Source organism: Triticum dicoccoides, unplaced genomic scaffold, assembly GCF_002162155.2.
Source record: "Triticum dicoccoides isolate Atlit2015 ecotype Zavitan unplaced genomic scaffold, WEW_v2.0 scaffold31534, whole genome shotgun sequence".
Taxonomy (NCBI): Eukaryota; Viridiplantae; Streptophyta; class Magnoliopsida; order Poales; family Poaceae; genus Triticum; species Triticum dicoccoides.
This window is the reverse complement of record NW_021262661.1, coordinates 14,065-36,748: the sequence shown is the minus strand read 5'-3', so window position 1 is coordinate 36,748 and position 22,684 is coordinate 14,065. Positions and strand designations below refer to the sequence as shown.

Genomic DNA, 22,684 nt, shown 5'->3' with positions numbered 1-22,684 from the left:
CACGGTCCGGTCTATAATCCGGCTCGCCGTGTTTGTACGGGGCAGGACCAGGCGAACCTCTCCTCCATCCAGGGGTTGTTCTCTCCGGCTGTCACTGGGCTTGTCGTCTTCACCAAGACGTCTCATGAGGCATGGACCATACTCGAGCGCTCGTTTGCAGAGCAGTCTCAGGCTCGTGTGTCCGTGCTCCGCCATCAGCTTGGCGAGTGCGAGAAGCTTGACTGCACGGCCACGGAGTTCTACAACAAGGTCAAGGGCCTTGCTGACACGTTGGCTTCCATTGGACAGCCGCCCACCGACTCCGAGTTCAACTCTTTCATCGTCAATGGGCTAGACGAGGAGTATGATGCACTGGTCGAGATCATCAATGAGCGAGGCAACTCGACTCCCATGATGGCACATGAGGTCTACTCCCGCCTCCTCCTCACCGAACAACGGGTCAAGGCTCGCCGTTCTAAGGCCAGTGACAGCCCTCTGTCCACGAACGCCGCCACCAAGGGTGGCCGCAGCTCGTCCAAGGCGCCGCCCCCTGCATCGTCTTCGTCATCTTCAGTTCCCCCACCATCCGCAACCCTGCCCGGGTCTGGTGGTCGACGTTTGTGTCAGTAGTATGGCATTGAGGGGCATTGGTCCTCTAAGTGTCACAAACGCTTTCAGCGGAGTTTTCTTGGTCTCGGCAATGATGGCAAGGACACTCGCAACTTTGCGTGTCAGGTTGCCATGGCTGGTCGTCCGGCGCCGCCGAAGCAACAAGGGGACACTCAGTCCTACTTCATCCATCCTCACTGGTACATGGATTCTGGGGCAACGGAGAACCTGACGAGTGAGATGGGGAAGCTTCACACTTGTGAACCCTATCATGGCTCCGACAAGATCCACACCACCAATGGAGCAGGTAGGCACATCTCTCATATTGGTCAAGCATCTCTTCTCACTAGTCATGCAAATAGGAGTCTTCAGCTTCGCAATGTTCTTAGAGATCCTTCTGTGACGCGTAATCTTCTTTCAGTTCCTAAACTCACATGTGATAATAACGTGCTTTGTGAATTTCATCCTTTTGATCTTTTTATTAAGGATCGGGGCACAAGGGACAGTCTTCTTAGTGGGCGGTTGTGCCAGGGCCTCTATTGTCTGGAGCATCCTAGTGTCGCTCACGTTTTTAGTGGAGTTCGGGTATCTCCGTCACAGTGGCATGCTCATCTTGGTCACCTGGCCACACCTACCGTCTGTCATGTATTGCGTCGTAGAAGAGATAGATAGAATAGTGAAGTAGAACCAGAAACTGTGTTACGATCCTCCGCGTGCATGCATGGCATGGCGCCATGGCTGGATCGATCTATCTTTGTATAGGCAAAAATGTAATCAAATCAATTTGAGTAGAAAAATGGGAGTTAGATGCATTGCGACCAAATTTACCAAACGATTCGATGCTATTAATTGGTATAATATTGTACATTCGCCAACAAAAAATGAAAGAGGTACAACATTGCAGATAGCACAGCTAATGTCACAACTTTTTCATAATTTTACATTGCATGCCATCAACAAAGGAAAGAAAACGACATCTTCAGGACTTAACTGTAAAGAGCATCGCAAACCACAACCAGAGTCCAGACACAATCCCAGCAATCACACAGTAGTACATCCAGTGGTCCTCCTCTTCACCATTTCTCTCATCTGGTGCAAGCGAAGTATTATCACACGAAATGTCGAGAGGAAACCCACATAGCCCAGAATTATTGGAGTAAATCGATGGGTCGGTCAGGGTCCGAAGCTGACCCCCAATGGGTATCTTGCCTGACAAAAGATTGTTCGAGACATTCAACATGGTGAGCCACGATAATTGTGTGATGCTTCGAGGAATGGTTCCAATAAGTTGATTAGATGATAGATCGAGGGACTCAAGAAAAGAGAGGCTACCAATGCCTTGGGGAATGCGGCACGATAGATGGTTTCTTGATAGGTTTATGAACAAAAGGCCCTGAAGATTGGTTAACTCTTCGGGGATGCATTGTGATAGCAAATTGTCTGATAAATCAATACCAGCTAATAATCCGATTGTGCCTTTGAAAATCTGATCCTGGCCCTTCCAGATTATGCCAAGTCTGTCATCATATTTATGCCACAACAATTCAATTATTGCGGAAACATTTTTTGGGTGCCTCATGGAGGTTAAGTTGCCGAAGCCTAAAGGAATCGAGCCAGTCAATCTATTGTTGGACATGTCGAGCAACTGAAGTTGTGAAAGCTGTGATAAACCTGGAGGAATTTCTCCAGTGAAGTTGTTTGATCTGAGACTAAGGATTCTAAGCATTGGAACCTGACTCCCAATCCATGGAGGGATAACACCAAAGAACATGTTATTCCCTAGATCCAGAGTGGTCAGGGAGTTGCAACCCTCTAGGACCGGCGGGAAAGCACCAACAAAGCCATTTCCGGCGAGATAAAGTGACGTAAGAGAGCAGTTGTAGCTTGCCACAGCCGCGGGAATTTTACCTGAGAAGGAGTTGTTGGATAGATCCATGAAACGCAGAGCCTTCAGGTTCCACCAGCAGTTTGGGAGCTTCCCCGTGAGCCGGTTATTAGATAGGTCCATGTACCGCAGATAGTTGAGGTTGCACCAGCAGTCCGGGAGCTCCCCGTCGAGCAGATTGTTGGACAAATCTAGAGTTAAAATGAAGACGATCCTGCAGAGCTGATGTGGGATGTTACCTACGAGGCTATTATTGTAGAGAAGGACGATGAAGAGCCTGGGCATGTGACCGAGTTGCGGCGGAATGGAGCTGTTGAACCTATTGCTGCTGATGTCGAGGGCGACCAGCGAGTGGCAACCATCCAAGAGTGGGAAAGCTCCAACAAAAGCATTTCTGGCGAGATATAGTGAGATGAGAGAGCAGTTGTGGCTTGCGGTAGCTGCCGGGAATTCACCTGAGAAAGAGTTATCAGACAGGTCCATGTACTGTAGAGCCTCCAGGTTGCCCAAGCAGTTCGGGAACTCCCCGGTGAGCAGGTTTCCGGACAGGTCCATGTCTTGCAGAGACTTGAGGTTGCACCAGCAGTTGGGAAGCTCTCCGCTGAGCTGGTTGTCAAAAATTTGCAGTGACCTTATGGAGATGAGCCTGCAGAGCTGGCGCGGGATATTGCCGACGAGCCTGTTTCTACCGAGCTCGAGGGAGAGGAGGTTGGGCATGTCACCGAGCTGCGGCGGGATGGTGCTATTGAAGCCGTTATTGTTGAGGTTGAGTGATTTGAGGGAGCGCAGCTGCGAGATGCTGGCCGGGATGGCGCCGCCAAGGTCGTTGATGCTGAGGTCCAGATGGGTGAGCGCCGGGAACGCCACGGTGTCGAGCGTATCAAGCCGGCCCGATAGACCGAGTCTATATAGTCCTAGACCCACCACGACGCTTTTGTTGTCGCAGTACACCCGATGCCAGTCACATACGGGTGTGGCCCGGGTCCAGCTGGAGAGCGCGGCTGCGTCGATGAGGCTTGCCTTCCATGCCAGAAGGGCATCGGCCTCTGAGGGCAGCACCGCAACAGTCGTTGCCGGGATGGCGGCTGCCAGCAAGAAGAGTGCGGCCGCGCCGGCGAGGTGAGCTAGTCTTGTCATGTCCCCGGACGGACCCGGAGAGAGATGCTTGTGTGTAGGGAAAAGTCAAGACCGCGGGAGATCACACACTGGACCGCACAATATACTTATAATGAATATGCATTGGCAGGCGCATCCAACGTCGAGCGTACACTCTTTAGTTAATCTGGCTTACGCCAGCGTCCTTACCCTCGTCGTCTGTATGACTGTATCCATATGCCGGCCGGCAGACTGGGCACTGCGACAGGAAGACGAATGGTGCCTTCGATTCAGACAGCACCGATCAAGGACAAGTCGAAAGATCCCCAAACGCCGCCGGCCCGCGCTTCCTATCTACCCAAGATCCAGATTCGGTCACATGGGCGTACTGAGGCCAACTCCACCGCGCGACCCCAAACGAACGTTCGGTTTGGCCGAATTTTATCCCTTTGGGTAGGACGATGGGGTCGTGTCCGGATCTGTTTTGAGATGCGGTGGCCGTGCCCCTAATGCGCGGCCGCATCCGTTTGCCCCATCCTGTCCGCCGGGACCAAAAATGCCCACATTTTCATATCAAAACTAGTTTGCACGTCCAAATATTTGTCTGAAAATAAAAATAATTTTATAACCCAATTGAAATTGTCTCTAATAAAATAGTTTGCCCCATCCTGTCCGCCGGGACCAAAAATGCCCACATTTTCATATCAAAACTAGTTTGCACGTCCAAATATTTGTCTGAAAATAAAAATAATTTTATAACCCAATTGAAATTGTCTCTAATAAAATAGTTTTACAACCAAATCAAAATTGTCTTGACTGAACATAAAATGAACCAATACATCTATTGGTTGCCAATGTGATCCCACACGTGCTCAACCAAGTCATTTTGAAGACCCAAATGAGTGTGCCACTCACGCAGCTCACGGTGGAATTGAACAGATTGTTCAAATGTGTCCAGTTCTTGGTGCAGGGGTTCAACATTTTCACCTTGATAATCAAATCCTTGGTCGAAGATACTCTCATCACGCTCGTCCTCGATGATCATGTTGCACATGATCACACAAACAGTCATCACCTTCCAAAGCTTTGTTTCATCCCATGACAGTTCAGGGTTCTGAACGATACCCCACCGGCATTGAAGCACACCAAAAGCACGTTCCACATACTTTCTAGCACTCTCTTGTATTTGAGCAAATCTCTTTCTCTTCTCACCTTGGGTTTTCGAGATTGTCTTCATAACAGTTGACCACTGAGGATATATATCATCAGCTAGATAGTATCCCTTGTTGTACTGGTGGCCGTTGATCTCAAAGTTGATAGGTAGGGAGTGGCCTTCTGCAAGCCTTGCGAAGACCGGAGAACGCTGCAGCACGTTGATATAATTGTGAGAACCTGCCATGCCGAAGAAAGAATGCCATATCCAAAGATCCTGTGAAGCCACCGCTTCTAATATGACAGTGCACTTCTTGACATGCCCCTTGTACTGGCCCTGCCAAGCAAACGGACAATTCTTCCATTCCCAGTACATACAATCTATGCTGTCAAGCATGCCTAGAAAGCCTCTAGCTGCGTTGGTCGCCAACAATCTCTCTGTATCAGCGGCAGTTGCCTGCCTCAAGTACTCCGGGCCAAACACCTCGATCAAAGCCTGGCAGAACTTGCACATTGACATCAGACATGTTGTCTCACTCATATGCACATACTCATCCACTAGATCGCCTGAAATTCCATGTGCAAGCATGCGGATGGCCGCGGTGCATTTCTGGTAAGAGGAGAATCCAAGCTTGCCAAGGGCATCCATCTTGCACCCGAAGTATGGGTCATGAGCAACCACTCCCTCTCGGATATGATTGAACTCATGCCTCGCCATTCGAAAATAGCGACGGAATTTATCCGGCTTGAAGAGCGGGGTGTTGGAAAAGTAATCGGCATAGAGCAGGGCGTGACCTCTCTCCCTGTTGCGGTTCAGATTGGGGGCACGGCCAGGGACTGACCCCCTGTACCGAGGAAGCTACTGTTGAATGTGGTCGTGAACGACCAGTGCAGTCACCACAAGATCTTCATCATCCGACGACAAATCGTCCGATGAACAAATGAAGTGATGGAAGAAAAACTCATCTCCACTGTCCATACCTTTGTGGGCAAAATGTCGAACACCTTGCGGTCGTGGTGGCAAAGAGGCCGCGATGATCACCTCGGCGCAGCAGGGGTGGTTGCCGACCGGCTACTGGCCGCTCTGGAGCTCTCGTCGGAAGCTGCCACGGCCGCCGTGGTACGTCGCCGGCGGTCGTATCCCCTCTGCCACCGGCAAAGACGGCGACGGCCAAACCTCCTCCGATCGACAGCCAAAACTATGACGAAAGCTCGGGCGTGTTGGCGGCCATGTCGAGACGTTGTTTGGTATGGACGGTCGTGGCCTGCGCAATGAGGAGGTGGCCGGAGAATAGCGGCAGCACCGTCGGGGGGCGGGGCGGGGAGAGGGGGTGGAGGCGTTGGAAGCGAAGGGACTGCTAGTGTCCCCGACAGGCGGGCCATGGGAGGACAAGGGCGTGCGGCGAGCCCGTCCGCGCGATGTCCGTTTGACCCCAAACTCGACGCAAGTTTGGGCCGGGGATGGATCGAAAACGGACGGAATCCGGACATTTGTCCGTTTGGAGCCGCGCTATTCGTCCGTTCTACCCCAAACGGACGCACCCGGACAAGATGGGGTCGCGCGGTGGAGTTGGCGTGACTGCTGACTTGCTGACTGTGTTTTGGAACTGTTCTTTTGACGATTTAGTGCTGCATAATGCTTATTCCAATGAATAAGATGGGCACACTTCTCAAAATCAGACTTTGACCATAAATTATATGAATAATATATATTGTTGTGACTTAAAAAGTAATTTTTATTACCACATATAATTCACATTTAGTTGGTCTAATTTATGATCAAACATGAATCCATTGAAATGGGGGAGTATAAAATAGCCATCGAAGTTTAGAGGGATGTTTGTTTTCTATCCTCCTAAAAGCGTCAAAATAGATAATGGAGCTACTTGGACAAACGGTGCTATATATCACAATCCCAGGTTTTGGCCTGCCCTTGGCTTTGATAATTTCTCTAGATACCACTCGACCGGATTAACTTACCAGCTGGAATGGAGCCAGAACTATAAGACTAAAAATCATAGGATAGATAGATACATACAGTACTACATATTGGAAGATCTAGGATCCATTTCAATTGCGTTGTGTCATCCAGCCAACCAACCCGTGCCAAATTTTGGTGGAGAAAAGGACCTGCAAGGCTCCAACGCCTCGTCAAACATTTGGTTGTGTAAACAGGATGAGGTAACCAAGCTTGGGAGAGCCAAATAATTGGATCTCAGTCAAACAGAACTATCACTTTCATCAACGCCAAAATATTTTGTCAGGCACTTTGAGGCTCTGATCCAAACTTGGCCCGAGATAGTTAATTCAAAATCTGATTTACGAGACACTATCAAAGATCAAGTTTTTTATCTAGTCTTTGATGTTTGTATATCTATTACTACCTTCGTCCTGGTTTATTAGCCCCCCTCGTGTTTAGGGTCATATTTTGACCATAAGTTTAACTAATAAAATATCAGTTATACGTAGGAAAATTAGTATTACCGGAAACTATGTTCAAATACGGATTCATTGATATCGTTTTTTGTAACATGCATTAACATATTTTTATTAAAATCTATGATCAAAATCAGGCATAAAATACAAAGGGGTCAATAAACCAGCACGAAATTAGTATTACTCTTCTATGATTTGAAAGATGCAAACTAATCTAATGCTAAAATTAAACTAACCATAATTTGATTGCTCATTCATGCGGCCGGCCGGCCGGCCAGAATGCACGGTAGATCAAAACGAGGCACCTACATATCCCCTTCCCTTAGCGGCAGGCGCGAATGCAGAAGCATGTTGGAAAGAATAATGCTACACGTACAAAAAGATACATGCTTTTACATAAAGGTGGATTTTGATTGGAGATTAACAGAGAGAATGGGCCCATCTTCATAAAAATCAGGGGGAAGGGGGGAGGTTAGTTAATTTAAAAAGATTCTAGGCAGTGTGTAAAAGCATAAAAACCTTTGTATGTTTTGCATTATTGATGTTGGAAACGAAGCGATTAGAGGAGGTATGTATATATGTACACATCTATTTTTAATTTGTTATCCAATATATTTTTCAGTCTGGGTAGAAAAAGTTTGTTATCCCAAACATGGAGCACTAAGCAGGAAGACACCACGGCAACTGCCGTCGCCGGCATGGTGGCTGCCAGTAGCAGGAAGAGCGCGGCAGTGCCGGCGAGATGCGCTTGGGTTGGTCTCCTCATGTTCGCGACCCTGCCCGCAGAAGATCACGCGCGCACACACATATATATGGATGGATCGGCCGGCGCTCCGTTTCCTGCGGCAGAAAATCATACTCCATGTGGTCTGCACCGTACCTGAGTTATTTACAGCAGTGTCCTGGCCCTCGTCATCTGTGTGCATACCGCCGGCCGGCAGACACCGTGACGAATAGCGCCGGCGAAGAGCACCAATCAAGCAACGCACACACATACACCAGGTCCAATAATGTCCAATCAAATGAATGTTTAGAAAGCCTAGTCTGAGACTAAGTACGTTGTGCTCAACTTCTTTAACAACCTAGTCTCAAACAAACTTAATGGGTAGTTTGATACGAAAGGAAATATAAAATATGGTTACAGAACTATTTAACCACATTTCGATGTTGTCCATATCTACTCGAACAGTATCCAACTGATGATTTTAAGGTGCACCTAAACTGATATGGACCGTTAATTGAACATAACATAACGGTTGTTAGAAGTAGTGTATATCACCTTACGAGGTAGGTATGAAATTACGTCAAAGACAGCCTGTAAGATGCTGGGCTCCGATCCGGCCGGCTCGTTCATGCTGAATCCAAGTTTTTTTTTTTTTGAGTGACAACACAATTCTGTATAGTTCATAATAAACCAATTTAAAATTGCTTGCCGTCTTATGGTGCATCCAAGTGTTAACGGTACAGAAGAACAAAGCCCTGTATAGTTGAGTGTAATGGTTCTAGGGAATACTCCGAACACCCTCCTGATCAGTCGTGCATCGCGAGAATCAAATTTTCTTTCTCCGAGCGAGGTCAGACCATGCTGCGTGTGCTTCCACAAGGAAGTTAACACAAGACCGTTAGAGGATTAGAGATGAGATAATTGACATAATGTAGTGTGTGTATTATTGAGCCTCGAGAGTGAGTATATATAGAGACACAGGACTTGGAGGGCAAAAAGGCTCCTAGAGATAAGATGAGAAGAATTCTTTTCTAATCTATCTATAACTACCAAATACATCTCTAACATCCACTACATAAATTACCTAATAAGCCGACGGCTTTTTATTGAGGCCGTCACGCATGAATGCATTTTGGCTACCTCCGTGCTTAATTTGCTCGCGCCAGCTTCACATGCGTCGCGCATGAATGCATTTCCCTACGGTAATTGTTAATTGTACCCGACGAACGTTCCCTGAGAGGGGGTGACAAACGAACGATCTTTGCTGGCAGCTTTAGTTGTAAAACGGGATGAAACAACGATAGTGTTCGAATGAAAATTGCCTTCTCGGAAAGAACTGGCATGTCTTCTAAAGAAAATGTCATCTCTCCCCACTTCACCAGAACTAAAAATGCAATCAAATTGTTTGCATGTGTCACATATCCTGAAGAATCGTTCACTAGTTAGGAGGATCCTTTGGCTAAGTGGACGTAGGCAAGCAGCTTCTGAAGAGAAAGTGCACCTCCTGGTCCCATTGTACATTCTCTTCTTTATTTCTCTCCCTGTACAAATAAATTCTCTCATTGTCTCTTTTTTGTTTCCTAGTCAAAGCTTAACCTTATTTTTTTTAGATAAGAGGCGCTTGCCTGGCTTTAGGTTCCCGGTAAGCCGGTTGTTTGACAGGTCGAGTATGCTGACGGGAAGGAGCATGCAACGCTAGTGCGGGATGTCGCTGCACTACTAGGAGAAACCTTATAGATAGAACCTTAGCAGTAGCGTGGGGTGGAGGGGCAGCGCTACTGCAATATAGCAGCAGCACTTGTCATGAACCCGCGCTACAGGTATCTCCATAGCAGTAGCGTTGGCTGTCCACACAGTGCTACTGCTAAGTGGTTCCAGTCTCAGCCCACTAGGCTACCCATACTCCAAGTCTACTTGAACTACATCAAACATAAAACAACTCATCGTCGTTGTTCAACTGCTCCCAATACTCGTCCTTTGGTTGGGTCTTCACACTCGTGGTCTTCCTCCGAGTCATCCCAGCCCGAGGAGTCAGACTTGATGGCGATCACCGACGAGGGGCCGGCTTCGTCCTCCTTCACCGCCTTCTTCTTCCGCAGGGCCTCACACTTCCAAAAGAACTAGCGCTCAGCCTAGACATACTCCGGATGCTCCCGCACGAACCTCGCCATCACCGCGTCATCACTGTCGAGGGCAACGAGAAACGCCGGCTTCTTCTCCTGGCCTCCTCCTCCTCCTCCTCCTCTTTCTCGTCCATTTGCCGAATCATGATATTCTTCGGCCTGCTAAACTTTGCGATGCCCAGGTTTCGACCGAACCATGTGTTGTGCTACTTTGCGTGCGTGCGGCGTGCGGCGTGTGTGGGTGTGTTTGTATTGTCACTGATGTTGGACGTTGTACTTCGGTGGTTTGCTTTATTTGTAAAGCGGGATGAAAGCCTTTTTCGGTAAACAATGCCTATAAATTTTGTCCAAGTCAAACCGTGCATAGTTTGTTCCCTCAAAAAAAAATTGTGCATAGTTTGACCAACTTTGTTAAGAAAACTATCAACAACTACAAGACTAAGTAAATATAATATCAAAATATATTTATTCCTAATATAATGATCCTAATTTGATATTTGTGGTTCTTCATTATTTTTCCTACAAACCTGGTCAACCTTTGCATCATTTGACTTCAGACAAAATTTTTACGCTTTCTTTTCAAGCACAGGAGTAGTAGCAGAATAACATGAAAGACACCGGAAAGACGTTCACCTCAATGTCGTTTATGGTGAATCCAACTGTTAACGGTATACAACAATCCAGCTTGCAAACTTAGCCTTGCTTAGATGGTTTGCTTTTTTGTGGTGGAAGAAGCCCACCATGGTTCAAGTCCTAGACTTGACATTCGTGCTCGCATTTTTCTGGATTTATTTTGGGTATCCTGTGATATTCATTAAGTGAGAGGAAACGTCCCGACGACTATGGAGGCACCTCTGGTGACTCGTCAATCTCAAACTGAAGTGTTTGTGTCTGTACTATGTAAAAAAAATCCAGCTCTGCATAAAAATCTACGACTGATACATCTTTATTAGTTTTATAGAGATCTAAATCTATTTTTGAAACCTTCCCGTAAAAAAAACGTTTTGAAACCAATAAGAGACAACAACCATCTATAAATTTCCAATTGAAGGTCAAACATGATTGAATTTTGGTATTTCTAACATGAAATCCATAAGTAGCTAAACTGCGTAATAAAATGAAAATAGAAGTACATAATTATATTGTTTTTATGAACAGGAGAGTGAAATTTGGAACAGCAATTAATCAAAAATTACATAATATTTTTTATTCAATTTTATTTCCATTCAATCAAAATAGAAGTGCATAATTATTTTTTATATGAACCTAAGACAAAAATGTGGAATAGAAATTAAACGTAAAGTAAATAAAATTTAATTATTCAATTTTACGTCCATTCAATCAAAATAAAAGTATATAATTATATTTTTATATGAACCTAATACTGAAATCTGGAATAGAAGTTAAACATAAATTAGATAAAACTTATTTATTCAATTTTATTTCATTTAAGCAAAATAGAAGTACATAATTATATTTCTATATGAATCTAAGTCTGAAATATGGAATAGAAATTAGTCATAAATTAAATTAAATTTATTTATTCAATTTTATTTCCATTCATTCAAAATAGAAGTAAATAATTATATTTTATATGAACCTAAGATTGAAATGTGAAACATAAATTAATTAAAATTAAATAAATTCGTTTATTCAATTTTATTTCCATTCTATCAAAATATAGGTCTATTCAAACCAATATGAAGGTGTAAAAAGAACAAGCTATGACCAGGGTGAATATTCCATCCATGTACCATGAACATGTAACGTAATTTAATAGAGCTAAGGTGGTAAAAGAAAGAGAATACAAAGAAATATAATGCACATTTGATGGTAAAATTTCCAAACAAAATTGTATCATGTGTTTATTTAATACATACTACCTTCATTCTGAAAATACTTAAAGTTCTAATTTTGTCCGAATTAAGTTTAACTTCCTCAGGTTTGACCAAATATATATAAAGATGTACTAATATTACAACATCAAATACATATATTGCGTGGAATGTAATGAAACTAATTTGGTGTTGTAGATGTTAATATATGTTTCTGTACACTCAGTCAAACTTAATGAAGTTTGATTCATGACAAAACTCTTACCTTCTTACCTCTCATGTGAAAACAGGAGATAAGAGGGACCGTGTTAAAATTGGCCATAACTTCAAGTAAGTTGGAACGGAGGGCGTACAATGTTTTCCATACATTCAATGATATATCAATCAATAGCAAATCTAGTCTCACAAATGTGTGAACCACTTAGCTAGCTAGGCTATTCTCAAGCCACAATGTTCAGAACTTTCTGAAACTTGGCAGTTTGCCTTTTTTCCAGCAAACTACACAATCATAGTGAGAAGTGAAGCACGGGTTCAAGCTTATGTTCAAAAGGATTGTATAGAAGATATTGTACAATCTTAATGACTACTTAAGAGTTTTTTAAGATAGAATGTATGGTCTTTTGGAGTTTTTTTGTCTGTTGCATAACAAAGTAAATGAATTTTCCTTCATGCATTTTTCTATTGGTATTACAAAGTAGAGAACACAACTAATGTCACACCTTCTTCATCATCTTACATTGCATGCCATCGACAAAGAAGAGAAAAGCACATCTCCAGGTATCAATTGTAAAGAGCATCCCAAACCATATCCAGGAACCAAACACAATCCCATCAATCACAAAATAGTACATCCACTGGTCCTCCCCTTCACCATCTGTCTCATCCGGTACAATTGAAGTATCTGCACATGGAGTGTCCAGAGGAAGGCCACAAAGCCCAGAGTTGTTGGAGTAAATCAATGGGTCTGTTAGGGTCTGAATCTGTCTCCCAACCGGTATCTTGCCTGACAGAAAATTGTTTGAGACATTTAACGCGCTGAGCCCAGATATGCTCGTGATGCTCGAAGGAATGGCTCCAGAAAGTTCATTAGATGATAGATCTAAGATCTCAAGAAATTTCAAACTACCAATATCTTCAGGAATGCCGCATGACAGATGGTTTCTTGTTAGGTTTAGAAAGCGAAGGCCCTGAAGGTTGTTTAGCTTTTCAGGGATGCACCGGGACAGCAAATTGTCCGACAAATCAATACCCGTTAGTAAACTGAGTGTTCTTTGGAAAATTAGCTCTTGGCCCTTCTAGGTTATGCGGATCCTATCCTGGTACAACGGCGTTTCTCGGATATTATACTCTTGGCCCTTCCACCTGCCCGCCGCCGCCGGCGCCTTCGCCCTGGGCATCCACGCCGAGAGGCCGCGGGAATGCTCAGTGTGGCAGGACGACGACGACTACGGCCATCGCCGCGATCACCTGCACGGAGGGAACGGCAGCAATGCCAAGGGCGCCGTCTTGTCCGGAGAGGTCATGGTTAACGTCGGGATGCCAGTGACGATGATGACGACGATGGGGCGGAGCTGGCGGTCGGCGGAGCAGGAGGAGGTGGACCTGACGGAGCCGCGGCTGGAGACGTTCACGGAGCCGACGACGACAGCCAGCCCCTTCAGGTGAACGTGAGATGAATCGAATACGTCGTAGAAGAGATTGACAGAATAGTCAAGTAGAGCCAGAGAAGAAAAATGTGAGTGAGATGCATTGTACAGGCAAGAACGTAATCAAATCAATTTGAGAAGAAAAATGTGAGTGACATGCATTGCGACCAAATTTACCAAACGATTCGATGCTATTACATTGGTATAACATTGTACATTCGCCAACAAAAATGAAAGAGGTACAGCATTGCAGATAACACAGCTAATGTCACAACTTTTTCATAATTTTACATTGCATGCCGTCAACAAAGGAAAGAAAACCACATCTCAAGGACTTAACTGTAAAGAGCATCCCAAACCACAACCAGAGACCAGACACAATCCCAGCAATCACACAGTAGTACATCCAGTGGTCCTCCTCTTCACCATTTCTCTCATCTGGTGCAAGCGAAGTATTCGTACATGAAATGTTTAGAGGAAATCCACAGAGCCCAGAATTGTTGGAGTAAATTGATGGGTCAGTCAGGGTCCGAAGCTGATTCCCGGTGGGTATCTTGCCCGATAAAAGATTGTTCGAGACATTCAACGTGGTGAGCCACGGTACGCTCGAGATGCTCGACGGAATGGCTCCTGTAAGTCCATTAGATGATAGATCAAGGGACTCAAGAAAAGTCAAACTACCAATGTTTTCAGGAATGCTACATGATAGATGGTTTCTCGACAGATTTAGAAATTGGATGCCCTGAAGGTTGGCTAGCTCTTCAGGAATGCACCGAGACAACAAATTGCCCGACAAATCGATACCGGTTAATAACTGGATCGCTTTTCCAAATTTCTGCTCATGGCCCTTCCAGATTATGTCGATTCTATCATAGTATTTCCACTCGTTGGGCAGTTCCGTAGTCGATAGATTTTGTGGATGCTTCATGGAGGTCAAGCTGCCGAAGCCTAGCGGAATCGAGCCGGTCAAGCTATTGTTTGAAATGTCCAACAGCTGAAGTTCTGAAAGGCGTGATAACTCTAGAGGAATTTCTCCAGTGAAATTGTTTGATTTGAGGCTAAGGATTCTCAACAATGGGATGTGAGTCCCGATCCATGGAGGGACAACACCAAAGAACTTGTTATTCCCCATGTCCAAGGTGTCCAGCGAGTTGCAACCCTCTAGAACAGGCGGGAAGGCACCAATGAAGCCATTTCCGGCAAGGTAAAGAGACCTAAGAGAGCAGTTGTGGCTTGCCACAGCTGCGGGAATTTTACTTGAGAAGGAGTTGTTGGATAGATCCATGAAAATCAGAGTCTCCAGGTTCCACCAGCAGTCCGGGAGCTTACCGTTGAGACGGTTGTTTGATAGGTCCATGAACATCAGAGCCTGAAAGTTGCACCAGCAGTCCGGGAGATCCCCAGTGAGCCGGTTGTTTGACAGGTCCAGTATCTGGATGGAGAGGTGCCTGCAGAGCTGGTGCGGGATGTTCCCGACGAGGTTGTTATTGTAGAGCCGGAGGTCGGTGAGGCTGCGCATGCCACTGAGCTGCGGCGGAATGGTGTTGTTAAACATATTGCTGCTGAGGTCGAGGATAGCGAGCGAGTCGCAACCCTCTAGGAGTGGGAGGGCTCCAGCAAAGGCATTATTGGCAAGAGATAGTGACGCGAGAGAGCAGTTGTGGCTTGCCTTAGCCGCCGGGATTTCACCTGAGAAGTTGTTGTTGGACAGGAACAAGAACTGCAGAGCCTGTAGGCTCCACCAGCAGTCCGGGAGCTCCCCGGTGAGCCGATTGTTCGACAGGCGCAGGTACCACAGAGACTGGAGGTTGCACCAGCAGTTCGGGAGCTCCCCGGTGAGACGGTTGTGGAACATGTCTAGTGACCGGACGGAGAGAAGGTTGCAGAGCTGGCGCGGGATCTCACCAACGAGATTGTTCTCGTAGAGATAGATGAAGGCGAGGCTGGGCATGTCACCAAGCTGCGGCGGGATGGAGCCGTTGAACCCGTTGCCGCCGAGGTTGAGATGTTCGAGGGAGTGCAGCTGTGATATGCTGGCTGGGATGGGGCCTCCGAGGTTGTTCCTCCAAAGGATCAGAGTGGCAAGCTCCGGAAGCGCCACAGTGTCAAGCGTGTCGAGCTCGCCCGAGAGACCGAGTCCCGGGAGATTTAGCTCCCTGATCAGGCCATTGATGTTGCACAACACGCCTACCCAACCACAGACCGGCGTGGCCCGGGTCCAGTTAGATAGCGCGGTCGCGTTGACGAGGCTGGCCTTCCATGCTAGAAGGGCATCGGCCTCCGAGTTCACCACGGCAACAGTTGTCGCGGAGATGGCGGCCGCCAGTAGGAAGAGCACGGCAGTGCCGGCGAGATGCGCTTGGGTTGGTCTTCTCATGGCCCCGACCCTGAGCGCGATGGTTGAGTAGGGAAAATCCAATCCGCAGAAGATCGCGCGCACACACGTATATATGGATGGATCGGCCGGCGGCAAATGCCGAGCGCGTCCGTTTCCTGCGGCAGAAAATCATACTCCATGTGGTCTGCACCGTACCCGAGTTATTTACACCAGTGTCCTGGCCCTTGTCATCTGTGTGCATACCGCCGGCAGGCAGGCACCGTGACGACTAGCGCCGGCGAAGAGCACCAATCAAGCAACACACACACATACACCGGGTCCAATAATGTCCAATCAAATGAATGTTTAGAAAGCCTAGTCTGAGACTAAGTACGTTGTGCTCAACTTCTTTAACAACCTAGTCTCAAACAAACTTAAAGAGTAGTTTGATACGAAAGGAAATATAAAATATGGTTACAGAACTATTTAACCACATTTCAATGTTGCCCATCTCTACTCGAACAGTATCCAGCTGATAATTTCAAGGTGCACCTAAACTGATATGGACTGTTAATTGAACATAACCTAACGGCTGTTAGAAGTAGAGTATATCACCTTACGAGGTAGGTATGAGATTACGTCGAAGACAGCCTGTAAGATGCTGCCTCCGATCCGGCCGGCTCGTTCATGCTGAATCCAAGTTTTTTTTTTTAGTGACAACACAATTCTGTATAGTTCATAATAAACCAATTTAAAATTGCTTGCCGTCTTATGGTGAATCCAAGTGTTAACGGTACAGAAGAACAAAGCCCTGTATAGTTGAGTGTAATGGTTCTAGGGAATACTCCGAACACCCTCCTGATCAAGTCGTGCATCGCGAGAATCAAATTTTCTTTCTCCGAGCGAGGTCAGACCATGGTGCGTGTGCTTCCACATGGAAGTTAACACAAGACTGTAAGAGGATTAGAAAGGAGATAATTGACATAATGCGGTGTGTGTATTACTAAGCCTTGAGGGCGAATATATATAGAGGTACAAGACTTGGAGGGCAAGAAGGCTTCTAGAGATAAGATGAGAAGAATTCCTATCTAACTAGAAGAACGCCCGTGCGTTGCAACGGGGTCACATTAACTTTAAGTGTTCAATATCAATTATGTTAATATTACATTTAAGTGACGTTGACAACCTTTTTTACCATTAAATTCTCACATATGTGATGCAGTAAAGCACATAAAAGAGATGACGTCGCTGACAAGATCTTGGCGATTATATGTAACATAATCAAGCGGTGCTAGCTCAACTTTAGTGCCAATCAGCATAGCCTATTTAGCCAATATATTTAGATCAAGTCCAGCACCCCCGCATCCACGTCGCTGCCGTCTTCCTCAACCTTGGGCCACCGCGACATTGTCGTTCGATCCGCGCCGCCCCGAGCTCCCATGTCTTTCCCTAGGGCGCCATTGACACCGCCATGATCTCCTCTTGCCTTTCCCCTCTTTCCCCTCTCGTTTGCTCTCATTAGGTATTTCGCCGTGGTCGAGAACCGCCGTCCGCCATGGCCATTGCAGGGGTAGCCACCGAGCTCCTTGGATTGACCCCGTGGCACATGCCCGCTCCTATGCACGCCCATGCCCGAGCCTGCCGCTCTTCTTCCGCGCCCGCGGGGCCACTCCCTCTCCATGCCCACGCCCGTGCTACACCGCGTCGGTCGCGCCCGTCGCTGTCGTCGCGCTCGCCACAGCCACCGCACCACTATGCCCCGCGCGACACACACCCTGGCCGCGTGCCACACTCTCGCTGGCTGCGCTCGCCCCATTTGTTGCCGTCTATCCCTTCGCTCGCCCCGCTGTCGCGCCCCTGCCTCGCGCCGCCTCCAGTCATGGCCATCTTCTACCGGCCGCCCCCTTAGCCACGCCGGCCGCATCTCTGCCCTTCACCGTCGGCCGCTCGCCTCACCTGCTGCATGCTGCTTCCTGCTGCTATGCGCTGCTCTACCGCTGATACACTGCTGCGCCATGCCCTAGACACCGTCGTGGAGAAATGTGGCGGAGGGATTGTTAATGGAGTACGAGAAGGAGGTGGCGGAGAAGGTATGGAGAGGCAGAAGGTCTAGGGTGGTGTCACCTGGCTGTGGTGGAGGTGTTTATGCTAGAAGGAGCCGTAGTGGAAGGAGAGGTCACAATTGGAAAGAATCGCAAAAAAAAAATCATAACCCGGAGATCTCATTCCAAAAAATGCTAATATCGATGGAGGGGTGATTTCCTTCAATAGGTGGAAAACATAGGAAATATTGGTTGTTATCAAGGAAAGGTAAAAATTTAGGAAAGTTAAGATTTTTGAACTGATTTCTATGCAAATGGGGTTTTATTGTTTGGTAACGTGATATCAGTACCTGCCCGTTTGTGACGTGTCTGATTAGGAAAGTTTGTAAATGTTAAGAAACCATTTATTGGGAGGAAAGTTGTGACGTGTCTGTTATTTGTTTCCTAAAACAAATTTCACTAATAAGAGAAATCGATTGATTTAAATAAGTTAGGAAAGTTAGATTAAAATGTATTATTTGTTTCCTGAAAATCTGTTATTTGTTTCCTAAGACAAATTGAACCAATAAAATGAATCGATTGATTTGCATAATTTAAGGAAGTTAGATCTGTGATTTGTTATACGTTTGGAAAGTTTTGGTTGTAATAAAGAGTGGAGAGAAAAATAAACCGATGGACCTGTGTGGGAGGGGGTGGTGGGAGGAGAGACGAAAAAACCCAGCGAAAATAAACCGCAGAGACTATTCACCAACTCGTTCATTAGGAGTAGAGATACCGTGTAATTTATAACTACCAAATATATCTCTCACACCCACTATAGAAATTGCTTAATACTAGTCGTCAACCCATGCGAATCGCATGGGCTAGCATGCAATACAACTTTATACGGTATTTAATAATTATAAACATTAACAATATAAAAAGGTCACATGCATTAGAAGTATAATCATCACATATCTTTTGAAATAATTATTATTAATGCAATATTGGCTCTATACAATTTGTTTTTGCTTGGTTAATTTCCAAAATGTAAACATGAAAATGCAATTCACTATGTATTTAAATTTCATTTATAGATATATTTCATGCTATTTTTGGTCGAGTTTGTAATGTAATTGTCTCGACACAAATTTCTATTCACATGGGAGACATATTTTTTTCCATATTTGTTTTAAACTGTCTACGTCCGTATTTTAGTTATATTTTAAAATACAGAAATTAATTAAGTTCACATTTTGTATTTTCTATAGTCTTAGAATTGTGAAAGCTATTATTTTAGAGCTTGCCGTCATGTGTCATTGTAAGTTCTCTTGTCTATAAACTCTTATAGTAATCAAGGTAGGGTTTTTATTTACAATTTTTTTGTTTTGATTTATCTTTATTAATAAACATTTATAATTTCGGAATCATATGTCTAGCTTGTGGTTTGAGATGGTTCAAATCAAGTAAACTTACTCACAAAAGCTGTCAAATATAGTAATATACTGTATATGTTCGATATAATTCAATGCCACTACACAATATTATGTTGAAAAATAGACTCCACATTAATCTTTCCACCAAGAAACATCCGACAATATTCTTAAATATATAACATTGGTTTTTTAGACCAGTTAAATCTGAGAATGGGTGGGTAACCAAACCAAACCTGAACTGAACCCACATGATGACGTTTTGGAAACTGAACCAAACTACCCCCCCCCCCGTAATTGGCATTGGCACCCAGCCCAAACTAAACCACATGACAAATTCCCCAAAACCAAACTAACCCATTCTAGGAACTATGGTTTTAGCCTATGGTTCTATATCAGTTCCCCACCCATACATGTACAGCTCAATATATGTACGATCTTGCACTTGACTGCTAAAACATAGCAGTCAATTTAATAACATGTACAGACATTGCACTTGACAGCTTACATATTCTGCACTACCAATACTTAATTTGCTGAACACTTGACATTTTCATAACATGTACAAAACACAGATTCTGAAGCACAAATATTACACTTGACAGCTTACACATTCTGCACTACCAGCACTTGAAGTACATAGGTAATGACAAACGGAGCTGAATTAAGGCTGATAATGGATTCCAAGTCGGGATTGCGTTACGCCATCTGCCGATGATAGATGTCACCGAGTTCTCACGGCGGTAGTAGTCAGCCTGTACCTGCGATCCTCCACGTGCATGCATGGCATGGCGCCATGGTGGGATCGATCTATCTTTGTACAGGCAAAAATGTAATCAAATCAATTTGAGAAGAAAAATGGGAGTGAGACGCATTGCGACCAAATTTACCAAGGGATTTGATGGTATTAACTGGTATAACATTTGCCAAAAAGAAAGAAAGAAAGAGGTACGTACAACATTGCAGATAACACATCTAATGCCTCAACTTTTCCTAATTTTACATTGCATGCCATCAACAAAGGAAAGAAAAAAACATCTCCAGGACTTAACTGTAAAGAGCATCCCAAACCACAACCAAAGACCAGACACAATCCCAGCAATCACACAGTAGTACATCCAGTGGTCCTCCTCTTCACCATTTCTCTGATCCGGTGCAAGCGAAGTATTGACACACGAAATGTTTAGAGGAAATCCGCAGAGCCCAGAATTGTTGGAGTAAATTGATGGGTCAGGCAAGGTCTGAAGCTGATTCCCGGTGGGTATCTTGCCCGACAAAAGATTGTTCGAGACATTCAACGCGGCGAGCCACGACAAGCTCGAGATGCTCGGTGGAATGTCTCCTGTAAGTTCATTAGATGATAGATCAAGGGATTCGAGAAAAGTCAAACTAGCAATGTTTTTAGGAATACTACATGACAGATGGTTTCTTGATAGGTTTAGAAATAGGAGGCCCTGAAGGTTGGTTAGCTCTTCAGGAATGCACCGAGACAACAAATTGCCCGACAAATCGATACTGGCTAATAACTGGATATCTTTTCTAAATATCTTGTACTGGCCCTTCCAAATTATGTCGATTCTATCATAGTAATACCACTTGTTAGACGGTTTCGTAGTCGATAGATTTTGTGGATGCATCATGGAGGTCAAGCTGCCGAAGGCTACCGGAATCGAGCCGGTCAAGCTATTGTTTGCCATGTCGAGCAGCTGAAGTTGCGAAAGGCGTGATAACTCTAGAGGAATTTCTCCAGTGAAATTGTTTGATTTCAGGCTAAGGATTCTCAACAATGGGATGTGACTCCCGATCCATGGAGGGATAACACCAAAGAACTTGTTATTCCCCATGTCTAGGGTGGACAACGAGTTGCAGCCCTCCAGGACCGGTGGGAAGGCACCAATGAAGCCATTTCCGGCAAGGTAAAGAGACCTAAGAGAGCAGTTGTGGCTTGCCACAGCTGCGGGGATTTTACTTGAGAAGGAGTTGTTGGATAGATCCATGAAAAACAGAGCCTCCAGGTTCCACCAGCAGTCCGGGAGCTTGCCGGTGAGACGGTTGTATGATAGGTCCATGAACATCATAGCCTGGAAGTTGCACCAGCAGTCCGGGAGATCACCGGTGAGCCGGTTATTTGACAGGTCCAGTATCTGGATGGAGAGGTGCCTGCAGAGCTGGTGCGGGATGTTGCCTACGAGGTTGTTATTGTAGAGCCGGAGGTCGGTGAGGCTGCCCATGCCACTGAGCTGCGGCGGAATGGTGTTGTTAAACATATTGCTACTGAGGTCGAGGATAGCGAGCGAGTCGCAGCGCTCTAGGAGTGGGAGGGCTCCGGAAAAGGCATTTCCGGCAAGATATAGTGATATGAGAGAGCAGTTGTGGCTTGCCTTAGCCGCCGGGATTTCACCTGCGAAGGAGTTGTTGGACAGTAACATGGACTCCAGAGCCTGGAGGTTCCACCAGCAGTCCGGGAGCTGCCCGGTGAGCCGATTGTCCGACAGGCTCATGTACCGCAAAGACTGGAGGTTGCACCAGCAGTTCGAAAGCTCCCCGATGAGTCGGTTGTTGGACATGTCCAGTGACTGGATGGAGAGAAGGTTGCATAGCTGGCGCGGGATCTTACCAATGAGGTTGTTCTCGTAGAGAGATAGGGCGGCGAGGCTGGGCATGTCACCAAGCTGTGGCGGGATGGAGCCGTTGAACCTGTTGCCGCTGAGGTCCGGACCCGGCGCTGAAGGGCGCGTTCCCGCCCGAGGACATGCAGATCATGGCCCACCTGGTCAGGGAGTGCCTGCAGTGGGACCCCGAGGCCACCATGACTGAGGTCGTCCAGATCCTCTCCACCATCGCGCCCCTCGCTGACAAGCGCCGCCGGCACCACCTGCCCGCCGCCGCCGTTGCCTTCGGCCCGGGCTTCCAAACCGAGAGGCCGCGGGAATGCTCGGTGTGGCAGGACGGTGACGACGACGGCCGTCACCACGATCACCTGCACGGAAGGAACGGCAGCAACGCCAAGGGCGTTGTCGTGTCGGGCGAGGTCGCGGTTAATGTTGGCACGCGGTGACGATGATGACGACGATGGGCCGGATCTGGCGGTCGTCAGAGCAGGAGGAGGTGGACCTCATGGAGCCGCGGCTGGAGACGTTCACGCAGCCGACGACAGCGACGAGCCTCTACAGGTGAAGCAGATCGATCGTAGAAGAGATAGATAGAATAGTCAAGTAGCACGTGAAACTCTGCTGCGATCCTCCGCGTGCATGCATGGCATGGTGCCATGGCGGGATCGATCTATCTTTGTACAGGCAAAAACGTAATCAAATGAATTTGAGAAGAAAAATGGGAGTGAAACGCATTGCGACCAAATTTACCAAGGGATTTCGATGGTATTAACTGGTACTCCCTCCATAAAGTAATATATTAGTTTACAGAGGGAGT

General features: G+C 46.1%; 3 protein-coding genes across 3 annotated transcripts; all 3 read right to left on the bottom strand.

Moving 5' to 3' along the window:
• Positions 1 to 1,567: 1,567 nt before the first annotated feature.
• LOC119345852 (receptor-like protein 46) lies at positions 1,568 to 7,922 on the bottom strand. The gene is made up of 2 exons (XM_037615709.1): positions 7,889 to 7,922; positions 1,568 to 3,582 (listed from the first exon to the last, which is right to left on the bottom strand). Exons 1-2 carry the CDS (start codon positions 7,920 to 7,922, stop codon positions 1,568 to 1,570), a joined length of 2,049 nt encoding a protein of 682 aa, XP_037471606.1.
• A 5,830-nt stretch (positions 7,923 to 13,752) lies between these two features.
• LOC119345855 (LRR receptor-like serine/threonine-protein kinase GSO1) lies at positions 13,753 to 15,861 on the bottom strand. Its single transcript, XM_037615713.1, has one exon. It carries the CDS (start codon positions 15,859 to 15,861, stop codon positions 13,753 to 13,755), a length of 2,109 nt encoding a protein of 702 aa, XP_037471610.1.
• Positions 15,862 to 20,238: 4,377 nt separating this feature from the next.
• LOC119345854 (probable LRR receptor-like serine/threonine-protein kinase At4g36180) lies at positions 20,239 to 22,066 on the bottom strand. Its single transcript, XM_037615712.1, has 2 exons — positions 22,026 to 22,066; positions 20,239 to 21,952 (listed from the first exon to the last, which is right to left on the bottom strand). The coding sequence occupies exons 1-2, from the start codon at positions 22,064 to 22,066 to the stop codon at positions 20,239 to 20,241; spliced, it is 1,755 nt and encodes a 584-aa protein (XP_037471609.1).
• Between the last annotated feature and the right edge of the window lie 618 nt (positions 22,067 to 22,684).